Source organism: Equus asinus, chromosome 23 (genome assembly GCF_041296235.1).
Source record: "Equus asinus isolate D_3611 breed Donkey chromosome 23, EquAss-T2T_v2, whole genome shotgun sequence".
In the NCBI taxonomy this organism is placed as follows: domain Eukaryota; kingdom Metazoa; phylum Chordata; class Mammalia; order Perissodactyla; family Equidae; genus Equus; species Equus asinus.
Window position 1 is genome coordinate 26,497,631 of NC_091812.1, and position 13,833 is coordinate 26,511,463.

The following is a 13,833-nucleotide window of genomic DNA, read 5'->3' on the forward strand; positions in this document are numbered from 1 at the left end:
CTGTGCTCGTGGATTCCTAGCACCATTTCAATTTTAAAGGTTCTAAGTTTTACAGTATAGACATCTGTTTAACTTTTATAACCATCATTCTCTACAGTTAGCTGATTTTGACTTTAGAATTTATTTTTTAAATAAACAGCCATTAAAATCCCAAATACCTAACGTTCCTCAAATATTTTTTGAAAGCAGTGATAAAAGTATACCTAATTATTTTGAATCTTAATAAATATGCATATAATTAAAAGAATCTCCCTTTCTTATTTCTTTTATCACTATGACTTTGAATAAACTCTTTGAAAATAAATTTTTGTATTCATAATGTCTCTATATGCTCATACTATGATATTACCATCATAATCATGAAGGTAAGAAGCATTTCAAAGACTACAAAATTTTACATTGCATCCCAAGATTTTACAGACCTGAGGGCAAGATTCTTTGTAATGGAACCACATAATTACATCAGTCAACACACTCTTTGGAACTGCTTTGTATATGTTACGCCATGCTGCATCAAGCGTTTGACCTACAGTGTCATGATACTCATGATTGTGACATGGCAGACAGACATGAAAAGGAAAACTAAATAGAACAGTAATTACGTGGAGTTTATAGTGGTAGAGCCAAGAAAGAGAACTGACTTCTTTAAAAGAAAAAGAATACTTTAAACAATAAAGGAGGAGTATTTCCTCCACTGAAGAAGGAATCCACTGTGTTAGAATAAGCTAATACAGCCTAGAGTGAAGCAGAACCAAAGAAAGAAATATGTTTCCAGCAAGTGTTTTTTAGGAAAAGTAATATGTCTTGTAGTGGTTGATTGCCTTGACGAATACCTTAATGGAGATTAAAAATAAAAATCTAATAGAAGAGCAAATTTAATAATGGGATAAATCTATTTGTAAAATCTTAAAGAAAGTAGAACAATATGCGACAGTTTAATAAACTTATGTCATATTTTGTCATCTGGAACATTTTATTTAACATAAATTCTCTGCTTTATCATTGTCTAGTGCATTGCCTGACATACGGTAGATAAGTCTTTCCTGAAATAATTAATAATTATTAATGGTAATTTTGAGATGCCATAAGATTTCATAGAATTATAATACTTATATTAAGCATTTTACTTTTCCTAACAGCCCTACACTGAATTATTTTCCCCATTTTATAGTTGAGGGAGCTGAGGTTTGGGAAGGTTGAGTGACAGGGCTGGTGTATGAATTGTGATTAAAGCCCAGTTTGGTGTCAAGCTGTGGTTCAAATTCTTCCTCTTTGCTACTCTGGTTCTCTGGATTACTCAGTGAGAGATTGAATGGCTTCCATCTGATACCAGGGTGGAGTGGGATGTGGCCGCTTAGCAAAGGAGAATCAGTAGATGCCTTGCTCCGAAGGATTCCACACGGAGGATTTAGAATTTTTCATCCGGGCCTTCAGAAGGCTGAGTTGTGTAGTAATTGGTAATTTTGCAGAGCCACAAGTTGAATCATAAGTGTGGAGAGGCCGTTCTGTGGGAGTGAGTCACCCTGCTGTGTGAACCCAGCGGCAGCTCAGTGTGACTTGGCTGTTCTTTGTCATTTATGCAGTAATGCTCATGAAAAGATGCAGCAACAACAGCTGTTGCTGTATGTATAATGCACCTTAATGAAGGTCGTCTGTTCAAGTTGTGATGAAGTCAGAGAAGATGCAGTGGTTTCAGAAGTGATAGTTCTTGTCCAAGTTTTCTGTAGGAAATTTTATTCTAAGGGGTCCTTGCAAATGTGAGGACTCAGAGATCCAATATCCAGTATGACTTCTAGAATGTTATTTCATATTTGAGCAAATTAAGGCTTGGTGACTGGCCAAGGGCACACAGAAGCTAGTGGATGTGTGCACCATGGTTTATGTTTTCTGTGCTATTTTTGTTTTCTTTTGCCTTTTAAGTAACTAGTAGTTGTAGGTGTTGGGCTCTGTCTTTACGTGTTGTACATGCATCTGTCCTTTAACCTTCTAAGATAAGTGCTCTTATTTAATTTAACAGATTAGGTTTAGAGATGTTAAATAGCTTGCCCAAGGTCATGCTCAACTAGTACAGGGTGGAGGTGGATTATGGCACAGCGTTCAACTCCCAGGGTCCATCATTTTACTCTGTACTTCTGTTGAGCAAAACAAAAGTCTAGAGTATTTTTTTTCACAGTTTATTTAGAAGTCTGCAATTTTTTCTTTAGAGTCAAATGCCAAAAAGGGAATAAGCACCAAGGAAAAAGAAGAATGAGAAGATGTGAGCCTCAGTTCAGTATTAAAGCCGACTCGGACAGTGGTTCAGACTTTTTCTAAATCAGAGGTCCTCTGTGTGTGTTGGGCATCCCCTCAAACAGAGCAGGCCTAATGAGCTGAATATTTGTGTCTAAGAGCTTTAACAAATGTGGAAGTTACCATTTGGTTTTCTGCTTCTGGAGTGTAGGAACCGGAATAGGTGTGACATTCCAGCCTAAAGCCACCCTGAGCTGTTAATGAGTTTTTGAAAATCCTTCCAAAGTGACTATAAGATCTTTTTTATTTCATCTGAAGGCCTGGCCTTCTCTGGGCAAGGTAAGACCCACTGTGGTGGGAACTCACTTCTTCCTTCCCTTTGCCAAAGCGACCATGGAAATATCAACACGGCTAAGATTTACCTGAATTTTATGACCACCGAATCACGAAACAAGACATTACCACATTGGCACATCCTGTGGTTTCCATGTGGTCTTTCCCTAGAATTCTGCCAGAGTTCCTAAGAGTAGCTACTTAGTTCTCACAATGTTCCCTCTAAGGCTTGCCACCAGCTTGCTAAGAATACTGAAAGCTAGCATTCATCATTAAACGTTTCCATCCAGTGTGCTCAACTGTAACTTAAAAGGAAATAGAATTATATCTTATATTTTGTTTAGGTGATTGACCCATGCCTGCTTTGCTTTTCTGTGCACAATGTTCAAAATAAAAAGGATAATCAATTGTAATTGTTATTTATATTATAAGAAATGGCTTCTTTCCTTTTCATCATAGTCTTTTTTCATTAGCGATTGTTTAATTTTGCATGATGACTTGGGATTTTTACGACTATTCACGTTTGACATTTGGACAAATAGAAAAGGATCTAATTTATATTCCTATTCTAACATACTAAAAAATATTCTTTCCACGTACAAGAATATTTTTCACACAAAAAATGAGAGGATTGCACTTTCATTGAGGACATTTATATAGGCAATTTTAAAATTCTATGTGTATTTTGTAAAATGTTGTCATACTTCTAAGTAACTTAGAGAACTTCAGATGAAGGCTCTTACAGAAATGCAAATTGTGGTTGATTATATTTGAATGTCATTTTCCAAAACAGCAAGGAGGGAATTAAACAACGAAGCTTAGGAGACAGTAAAAATGACTTAGAAATTCTGACCCAGTTGAAGGCAAAGCAGTGATCTGTGTGTTTTTTGAGGGCAGTATGTTTTCGTAGATAGTGGAGGTTGACTTCTGAGTTATGGTTCATAGCTGAGACTAATATTATAGCTTTCACTGTGAGGTTAATTTGAATTAAGAGTCGGCATTAAACTTCCTCACTATACTGATCTTTTCACAGTTAAAAGCAAGTGCCATGTTTATTTTGTCCCCCGAGCCTTTGTTCATCTATTCCTCCTCCTTGGAAGTGTCACGCGTCTTCATCTCCACCTGCCAGCTAAATCCTGTCTGCTCTCTGACACCTTGTTTGACCTCCTCTGTCTGTACTGAGTTGTACTTGCTCAGTCCCCATGTAGCATAGCTCTTGTGCAGACCTAACCATGTTCTGCCCTGTATTGTCAGGCACTCTTGGAAATGGTGAGGTCTTGTTTCAATAAATGATATTATGTGCTCCTACAGGGACAGCGTCGTAACTCCTTGGTGCTCTATGCATTGTAAATGTATTCATTATATATTTACAGTCATACAGTTTATGGCTAGGTGAAACCTTAGAGAAAAGATTTAGTCCAATTGTGTCGTCTTACGAACAAGGAAAACGAAGTTATAAAGAGGTAAAGCAGTTTCTCCTAAGGGCTATGGCTACTTAGTGTTAGGGGTAAAGCCAGGACTAGAAGTTGGATGTCCTGATTTCCAGATTAGTACAATTTCCACTCTTCCTTCCTTGCATCCTTCATTCAACAAATATTTATTGCCCATCTGCTGGGTGGCTAGCATTCTGCTAGGCCCTGATACTGCAGGGTTGAGCCTGTCTTGGAACTTATGCTTGATCAGGGTGGAAGATAGTAACAAGTATCACACAAATAGATGTGCACCAGCTATTGAGATAAGTGCTGTTAAAGATTATGTACTTCTGTGAGGGTAGGTAATGGAAGATTTCCTTGAGAAACTGACTTTGACTTATAAGACCTGGCATTGTGTTTATATGTACTTTTGAATGCAATTAAATTAGACAAATATTTGTCGTCTGCTCGCTCTGTGTTGGGCCTCAAAAGAAATTAGAGTCAGTAAACTACAGCTCCTTCCCTCGATGTATAGTCTAGAAGAGGGATAAGTCAAGATGTAACTATTAACATTAAGCAAAATGTAGAAGTTCCAAGGTTCAAAGGATGCAAAGATCACATTTTTTGGAGAGGAGGAAAATCAGTAATAACTTCCAATAAGAGACGGCATATGATACAGCCCCTGAACAACAGCTAAAGAAGGAACGAAAAGACAATGGAAGGCATTCCAGATGTAAGAAAAAGCAAGCAGAGATAGACCAAGATAGGAAATTATAGGAGTTTTCCAGCAGTAGAAAGTGGTCTCATTTTACAGGAGCAGGCTCTTCATGGAAAGTTACATCTAGACACTGCTGAGAACGTTGTCTTTATTTAAATGCCCTTACAGTCAACTGAAATTAAGGATGGAAATGCAATATTTCTTCCTGTTGCTACTCCTGGAGCACATAATCCTGTCCTTTGTTTGGTTGCCATCTATATGGACTGTTCCGCCACCCCAACCCCCCACGGGAACTATGTCTAATTCTCTAGTTGCTAGATTACCTAGCATCTCATTGGGGTCCAATAAACATTTCATCATAACAGTGAAAAGTGTCTGGTATGTTGAAGTTGTTTTCTCTGGCGTAAGCTCACTTTTCTAGAAACAGAAACAGAAATCCTTCCAAATGATATGGTTGGCCTAGTGTAGTGAGTATCAAATTCATTTTTTAAATACTACCTACGCTAACCTATGTCACCATGTAGCTTTTACCCAATTCAGAGAGAAGTCTCAACCATTTCTCCCTATGGATAGTGTAATAGTTTGTCTAAATATTATTGCAGAAAAGTGCTGAAAAATTACTTTTTCATTAGCATGTGCTAACTAATGGCCAGGTTCTGTGCAGGACAGAGTGTTACTGGTCAGGCTTATTAGGGAAGCAAAAGGGGAAGAATCTTTTAGAACAGATGTTGCAAATGAGTAGCCCCCAATCCAACTCTGGCATACATACACTTTATCTTTTATAAGGTTGCCCAGATTTAAAATTAGGGATATTTCACACACAAAAAATCTAGATTTTTGGCTTTCCTTGAAAAATTGGAAAATCTGGCGACCAGAGGCCTACATTACCAATGGCAACAAGTGGTTGGAGCTAAATAGCAGCTGCCCTCTTGAGCTAGGGCACGTGTTTTTCAGTGTGCCACAGTTCCCTATTGCCTATATCCAGCCTCTTTTACTCATTTTAGTGGCTTCCTGGCCCATAGGAACATCTTTTAATGACCCCTGCTTTGGAGTGACTATTGCCCCTCTGAGCCTCTTCTGTTTAGTTTCCCATGGCAATTCTGTGGCCAGCCAGGCAATTAATGATGATCACAACAACTAGCATCTATGTGGGACTTCATAGTTTGCAGTGATTCTCAAACTTTTGCCTGCCTCGGCATCATCCAGAGGGCGTCTTAAAACAGATTGCTGAGCCTCGTTTCCAGAGTTGCTGATTCAAAAGTTTTGAGTAGGATGGGAGAATTTGCATTTCTGTCAAATTCCCAGGTGATACTTCTGATGTGTGGACCACCTTTTGAGAATCACTGGCCTGCAGTATTGTAACACAATACAAAGCCACATGAGGCTGGTGAGGCAGTATGTTCCCCACCAGAAAAAAATGCTTGGAAAGGTTAAGCAACTTCCCCGAGGTCAGAAGAAGAAGAGTCAGATTCAAAACCCTGTCTTTAGAGTATATCCAGCAGGAAACCACTGTGTATATCCCCGCTTCTGCCTCCAGCTGCCCTCCAAGATCCACAGAAGCCTCCAGAGAACCCTACAATACAGATGTAGCCACAGGGACTCTAATTTAGGATTATGCCAAGGGTGATCGTTGTCATATCTCAGGACACAAAGAGTTAGAACTTGTTCATATTCAGTGATCAAGGGCAGAAAGGCAGGGGTTGAAACTTGACATTAGACATACCTGCTGAGGTATAAGACATACCTGCTGGGTATGGTGGAGGCGGCCTACACATCCAGTGTTTGGTGCTTGAAGGCAGAGCAGATGGGTCCACTACCCTCCTTGGTGTACAGGGGGTTCGGCGTGGACTAATAGGTGCTATGGAGCCAGTGGAGCACAGCACTGGGGATTCATTGTGGGAACCAGTGATATTCTTTCAAAGGGGGAGTCTCATAGGGGACTATGGTTGAGGTAAGCCCATCTGGAGCGGGACTTGGGAACAGGACTCCAGGCTGGTAATATCGCTGGTGGGATAACAAGGCCGATTGCCTGGATGGGGGTCTAGGGACAGAAACCAGCTATAGAGATGCCTTTTCCAAGATTGGCATCCAGGGCAGAGTTGGGGCTTCTCGGTTATTAGATCTGACTGTCAAGGTCAGAGAAGAACTAGCAGGAAAGGTGATTTCCTCAGTCTCAGGGTTTTGGGCTTCCTAACACTTGATTTAAGTCAAGATTAATCTAATGACATAGGGCTCTTCCTACTTACGGGATGAGAAAGAAGGTTAAGGTTGGGAACCAGACAGGCCCTAACATGGATTAAATGTATTAAAATTCTATCTGCTTAAAACTCTATAAAATGAATAATTAGGTCATCATGTGATCATAATAGCCATTCACTAACCTAATTCAAAAGTTTGTATTTCTCTACAAAATCAAGACTATTCCAATAAATTATCAGCCATCTGCCTCCAATTTCCAAGGTAATTAGTTATATTTGTTTATTTGCATATTTATGTATATATGCAATTTGCATATATGTTACATCCATGAAGCCTATTTTGATTGGAATTGTTAGGCACTGGTATACTGTGGTTAATTTGAGGGTTGACCATACAACGTTTTGATTTCAATCTTATTAAAAAATCTTTTAAATCTCCTTACCTCTTTCCTGCTAAATGTTGTATAATGAAAATAACAAAGTCTGTTTTTCTTGTTAAAAAATTGAGTGGGATTCTCAATCTGATAATATAGTTAAGGCAGATATAAAGTAAATATTTTGGAAGTTGGGGTGTATGGGAAAGGAGAGGGAAGAGTTACAGTTGTTGAAAGTAAATCATTAATATTAGCTGTTCTTCTAGTGGTTTCATACCTATCCCAAAAGTGCCCTCTGGAAACTAATCCTGATTACTTGAGGAGGCTGATTCGGTTTCTGCTAAGATGTAACAGTCCTGGGCTGGCTGTATTACGTATTTGATTATAATAAACTATAAACGGAATAATTATTCCTGTCTTTTTTCCCGTTAATAACATTACTTGTTTTAGGATTATGATCATCACCTAAAAGCAGTCACATGTGTAGCATGACATCCTCATTCTTCTGATGGGAGCTGACCACTTTGCTTTCCTCTCTAATCAACTTTAAGTAGCCTCAAGGTTTACTCTAGAGGGAAAAGTTTGGGACTGAGTTCTCTCTGAGAAAAACAAAAATGAAGCATTACTTTATTATAAACGAGTTTGAAAACCAGACTATGAGGAAAGGCCTCAATTTGCACAATGTAATGTGCAAACCAAAAGCAATTTTCAGTGATGGAAAGGATTTTAAAACTGCTGCTTTTTTTTTTTTTAACAGGCTCATGCACAATTAGTTCGAGAAGTTGATGTGGAGAAGGTGTCTGCTTTTGAGAATCCATACGTAGATGCAATAAAGAGTTTATGGAATGATCCTGGAATCCAGGAATGCTATGATAGACGACGAGAATATCAGTTATCTGACTCCACCAAATAGTGAGTATTCATCCTCCTGGATCTTTAGATCTTTCTCTTTACTTTCACATGCAGATGCTCAGCAATGACAACTTCCGCGTTCTGTGTTTTGTGTCTGATTCAAACTGCAGAGTTAGAAAGTGTACATATTAAACTCGTGCCAACCTCATAAAGTTAGACTATACTATAAGGGACTGGCATCTTGAGTCAGGGAGAGTGTTTCTTTTCCTGTTTTCTGTTTGAAAAACAAACTGAAGACTCTAGGAATTTGATTTCAACAACCCGTCTCTTCCCCTAAATTGCAAACAAGTAATTCTCAAACACATACTCCATTGTGATTTGAAATCTTGTAGTAATAATTTTTAATACAAATTCTGATCTTATTCATGTGCTAGAAAACGCCTACACATACTAAGAACTGCAAACAAATGTGCTTGATTTTGGATTCTAAAACATCAGACTTGCTAGTTTCCGGTTTCCAGATACAGAACCTTGACTGCTTTCTGGGAGCCACTATTATGTTGATGGATAGGTTTGCCTTTGAATGCAAATTGCATGTGAGTCTAATTTTGCATGCATTCCAAAATAATTTTGTGGGCTGTCAATCACAATCATGCATCTTGGGAGAGATTTGCATCCTTGAGAGATTTGTTAGTTCTCTAGATTAAATCTTGCCTAACAGAAAGACAGTAAGGATTTGGCAATCATTGGATTAATGTAATCAATGTAGTCATCAATCTAGATAATCAGGCGTCTGAGAAGTGGATTTTTTGGTAGTATTTAGCCAGATTTCTGTCTACATTAATTATGTTAACCCAGCATTCGCCTCTTGTGTTGGTTCTGGGCAGACAGAGGAATGGATGGAGAATATTCAGCAGCCTCGGGCCAGTTCATATGATGAAATGACCTGCTGGATAAGAGCAGGCCCATGGCCAAATAAGGAGCCTTGTAGGCTGATTGGGATCACTCAGTAGTACATAGAATATCCAAGAACTGTTCAGCTCTGTTTTTTTCAATAAAGTTGATCATGCTTTTACCCTAGTTCTGGGCATTTGTATAAAATAAGTTAGGATTCAGGTCAGCCACAGGAATGTTGCCTGGTCAAAACAGTTCTTGTATTCTTAAGGTAAATTTGAATTACATAATTCTGGGATTATGCCTGTGTCTATCATATTTTAACTAATGTTAACCTCCTTGTGTGCCTTTGAAATGTGTGCTTTACTCGTTCCTTGTTTTCTCTGTCCGTCTTCCATACCTTCACTCACTCTTCCTATTCCCACTCTTTCTCTTCTACCTGCCTGTCTCCCTCTACTCCTCTTCCCTTTCTCCCTCTCTCTCTCCTTCCCTCCCTCCCTCTTTTCCTGTCTCCTGAATTCTTACTATATAAGTTTCTGTGAGTACAGAGATGAAAAAGATGCATTCAGCTCTTGTGTGTTCCAAATTCTACCCCCTCAACCTTTGACCAGCTGTCTTTCTTTACTTCCTGCCCCCTCTGTCCTTCTGTTTCCTTTGCCATTTCAGATTTCATCAGTCTCCCCATGTTGCTGTTCCCTGTTCCTGCTCGTTATGTCTTCTCCTATCTGCCTGTTTACCCGTCCGCTCTCATCTTTGATTCTCTCTGGTTCTCTTTTAACTCCTCTCTCCTTCTCATTTTGCTGTTGTGGTGCCTCTCCTGCCCCTTACTAATGAATAAATCCTCCATTTTAGTTATATTTACCAATGAACCCTCCACCTCTTATCATTTCTAACCACTGTCTTTTTACTTTTATCATAAATTTTGTCTTTCCCTCTCCTCATGTGTCCTTTACCTGTTACCTATAATTATTCTCCCTACACAGATGTCTTGTTATTGGGGCATCAGAGCATCATTGTCTAATAATTATGCGCTCCCTAGGGTTAGGGCTCCCCCTTAGGAAATGGTTTGCCTCCTGCTCCTGGGATAGACCCTTTGAGAAATTCCTGTTTGCACTGAGGACAGCCATTATCAGCTAGTGATTGTGTTCTTGGGACAAAGCTCCCCAACATGGCTGATGAAGCCATGGCCTTCAGTTTTAGATGGGTGGATTCCTAGACAGGTGCTCATTTGTTAGCATGAGAATTGGATGCTGCCACATCTACTTGCTTTAGGGCAAAGAGCTATCGAAGAGAGTTTCTCCAGACTCCTGTTGGTGCTCTGATTCTGGGAAAGCCACTGTAGAATTCTGTTGTACAGGCTGCGTCTACCATAATAACACGCAAGCTCTTTGGGCACATCCCTTATGGTAGACCCAGACAAAGATGTGGGGGCACCTGGGACAGACTGATCTAAACCTTTCAAATGGTGATTCTTTAAGCAATTCTACTTTCCCTTAAAGGGCCTGGGGAGAAATTGATTTTCTAAACTATATGTATGTGGCTGTATGTATATGCACATACACCAAAATTTTTTTTAACCATATTTTTATGCAGAAGTAATAAAGTATAACTTGTCCTTATACCCACATTTCAGTATGCATCTCTTTTAAAAAATAGGACATTTTCCTATATAGTAAATAATACTATATTACACCTAAAATTAATCATCAATCCTTTTAATCGTTCTACAGTCCTCCGCTGTACCAACTGAGCTATCGAAGGGCTCTCCTTTTGATCGTTCTATACCCTGTTCATATTCAGATTTGCCACATTCTTCCAACGTGTCCTTTAGAGCTGGGCAGTTTTAGGACTGCACATTTTATTTGGTTGTTATGACCATTAAGGCTCTTTAGTACAGTCCTGTTTTGCATTTCATTAGCATAGTGGAGTGACTGGCCTGGATTGGCCTGATTGCCACCTCGTGGTATGATTTAACTTGTTCCTCTGTCTCTTGGATCTACTGTAAACTAGAGGTTACGTTGAAAGACTTGATTAGATTCCAATTAAACTTGAGTAGAGTAGAATGCATTTTAAGTGATATTATGCACTGGTTTACTCATCGTTGGTGAAGTTAAGGTTCACCACAGTATTAGGGCTCTGGCACCCTCCATTATAAAGTTATATTTTTTCTTCCTGCCACCAAAAGCAATCTGTGTGGTGCTACTTTGTCACTGAGTGATCTCTGGTTCCCAACAACTCTTCACCTAATGGCTTTACTTCCAGTTGATAATTCTTATCTGATTTAATAACACCATTAGGATTTGTAAAAGAATGATTATCTCCTTTTACACTTGGTCTGCATTGGCATTCTTCTGTGAAGTAGGTTTTCTCCTCAACTGGTGCTATTGAGTTATCTTGAAATACATTACCTATTGAAAGGTGTATGTGTGAACCTTTTTGTTATAGTAATTTGTTACATAGACTAAATAGATGGTGACTGTATAATTTATCATCCAAACCAGGACATTTTGAAAAGGAAGGGGTTGCTATTAATAATTACGCTGAACTAGCAGGCGTGAACTGGGAATCTCCTGGTCAAGCAGGGAAATTTGGTCATTTTAGCTAAGTGAAAGCCAGGGAGGTGTTTTGGTTTCGATTTTGGGTTTTTTTTCCCCCTTTATTTTCTCTGGACGACTCTGTTTATTTCAAGGGGAGTAGAACCAGTTTATTCCTGCTAGTTATATAAGGCATTGTCTGTGGAACCCTGAGTTAGCTGGCCCATGTTTCTGGTGTCTTCCTGGGATGTTTCACTGCTGTTCATAGATCGGTGCCCGAGCAGCCTGGTGGCCTGCTTTAATCCCACTGTGCCAGGAGGGCTGAGTGTTAGTCACCTTACTCTTCACCATCTTAGTCCTGGGTGCTTTTCCTTTTCCTTAGCCAGGAAAACCCTTCCAGCATAAAGATGAGACTGGTGGCTTTTTGGATTCACCCGTGTGATGCTGTGTTCGATATGTTTCTCCAGTGGAGTCCAAGCGAATGCTCTGTAAACTGCAGGGAGAGCACTGATGAGGCTGCAGGTCCCAGATCTTGAGCATCACAAACTCCCCATACTGAGTTCATTTTCACAGACTAACTCAAAATACTTCCTTTCTCTGTATTCGAGAGAGTTGTTACATCTTTTCCTTTCTGGCTTTTTTTTGTGTGTGTTCCCCTGATACATCTTTAGTATTTTTTCTTGCCTCCTTTACTTCCCATGGGGTTTCTATTTTGTTCTTTCTATCTTTATAATTAAAATAAAAAATACTTCATTGATATTCTAGACCTAATTTCTTATACAATATCATCACCTTTCAGAAATCTTTCCGAATTTAGGACCAGCTTCTCTCAGCACTGACTGTCTGTAGTTGTGGTTCTTCAGTTTAGATTTAGGGAACAAGTAGATAGCTAGTCTCTAGCCGTGTAAGAATTGGGGCCTGCCACACACATCTGCTTACAGTTTGCAGCATAACAGCTGTTCCCTCCAGGATCCTGCTGCTTGTGAGACTCAGTGCAGGCCACCTGCCAGGAATACTGAGAGCAGAGGCCAAGCGTGCCTCTCTTCTTTTCTGTCTGGTGAGCTCCTATTCATCCTTTAAGACCCAATTCAGTAGTCACACCCTCTGAAAGAAGGTCTTGCCCAACACCAAAGCTAGTGAGTGATTATGCCATCTATCTTAACACTTTGTACATATCTCTTTTGTAACTGTTATCATGTTTACTGAAGCATCTCTCTCCTCCTCTCTCACTGCATAACGATGACTGTTCACGTTTGACCTTCACAAATGATTTTTCCATGAAACAGTAGGTGGATCATTTCCACTATTTCAGTGACCACGATGTAGGTGCTGTCTTTGGCCATTATAGATGAACTACGAAGTTTCAGAGCTGAAGGCATTCAAGTCTCTTTTCCTACTGTTTTTGAAGGTCTGAGATCTGGAAAACTATTTTCAAAAACAGTAATAGCTGCTATTTGCTGGATGCTTACTAGATGTTAGATTCTGTGTTTAGTCGTTAACGTGTATTATTTCATTTAATCCTCAAAGCCACCCAAAGTGGTAGATATTTCTTATCCCCATCAAACAGAAGAGGAAACCAGGTCTCAAAGAGGTTGAGTAGCTTGTTCAAGGTCATACAATTAGTAAGTGATAGGAACAGGAGTTGACAAAGTCAGATTTGCTGCTTCCAGAGCCCAAGTTTTTAACCACTGTGAAATAAAACCTCACAGAGGGTAGATGGTTGGCTGAGAGATAGATAGATAATTGACAATTGTTAAATGTATATATATAGAGATGATAGATTAATAGATATATAGCTATGATTAGATAAATCACTTACCATGAAAGATACAAATTATTAATCTTTATCAATGTTTGCCTACAGGTAGTTTCATATGTATAAGGTCCATGTGTATAAATTCCATATGTGTAAGAGGGAAAATTATATAGAGTTTACTAGAAAACATACCCAACAGGGTTTTGATTATCATCCAGAAAACTTAGCCATGTTTAACAACCAGTCCATTATTCATACAATATAGAAGATGTTCTAAGTCATAGATAATTCAATAATGTTATTTCTTTACTTAGCCTATAGTCTTAACCCCTCCCCCTGCACTCTACCCAATAACTTTTACTGGAGTCAAGCTGGAGCCAATAAATAAGACATGATAAAAATGATTGGAGCTTCCCTTTTTCTACTTTGATTAGCCAACTTGCTGATCATAATAAGCAATCAGATGGATCAAAGGACAGGCAGCACTGTGGAAATAAGGAGATAGGAAATTGCTGATGAGGGATAGGCGGTTT

General features: G+C 39.1%; 1 protein-coding gene across 1 annotated transcript in view; it reads left to right on the top strand.

The window, feature by feature from the left end:
- The window catches only part of GNAQ (G protein subunit alpha q), a 299,634-nt gene that overhangs the window by 197,694 nt on the left and 88,107 nt on the right, over positions 1-13,833 (top strand). The window contains exon 3 of the mRNA XM_044767595.2: positions 8,022-8,176. Coding sequence (XP_044623530.1) covers positions 8,022-8,176 — 155 coding nt within the window. The remainder of the gene's footprint in view (positions 1-8,021; positions 8,177-13,833) is intronic.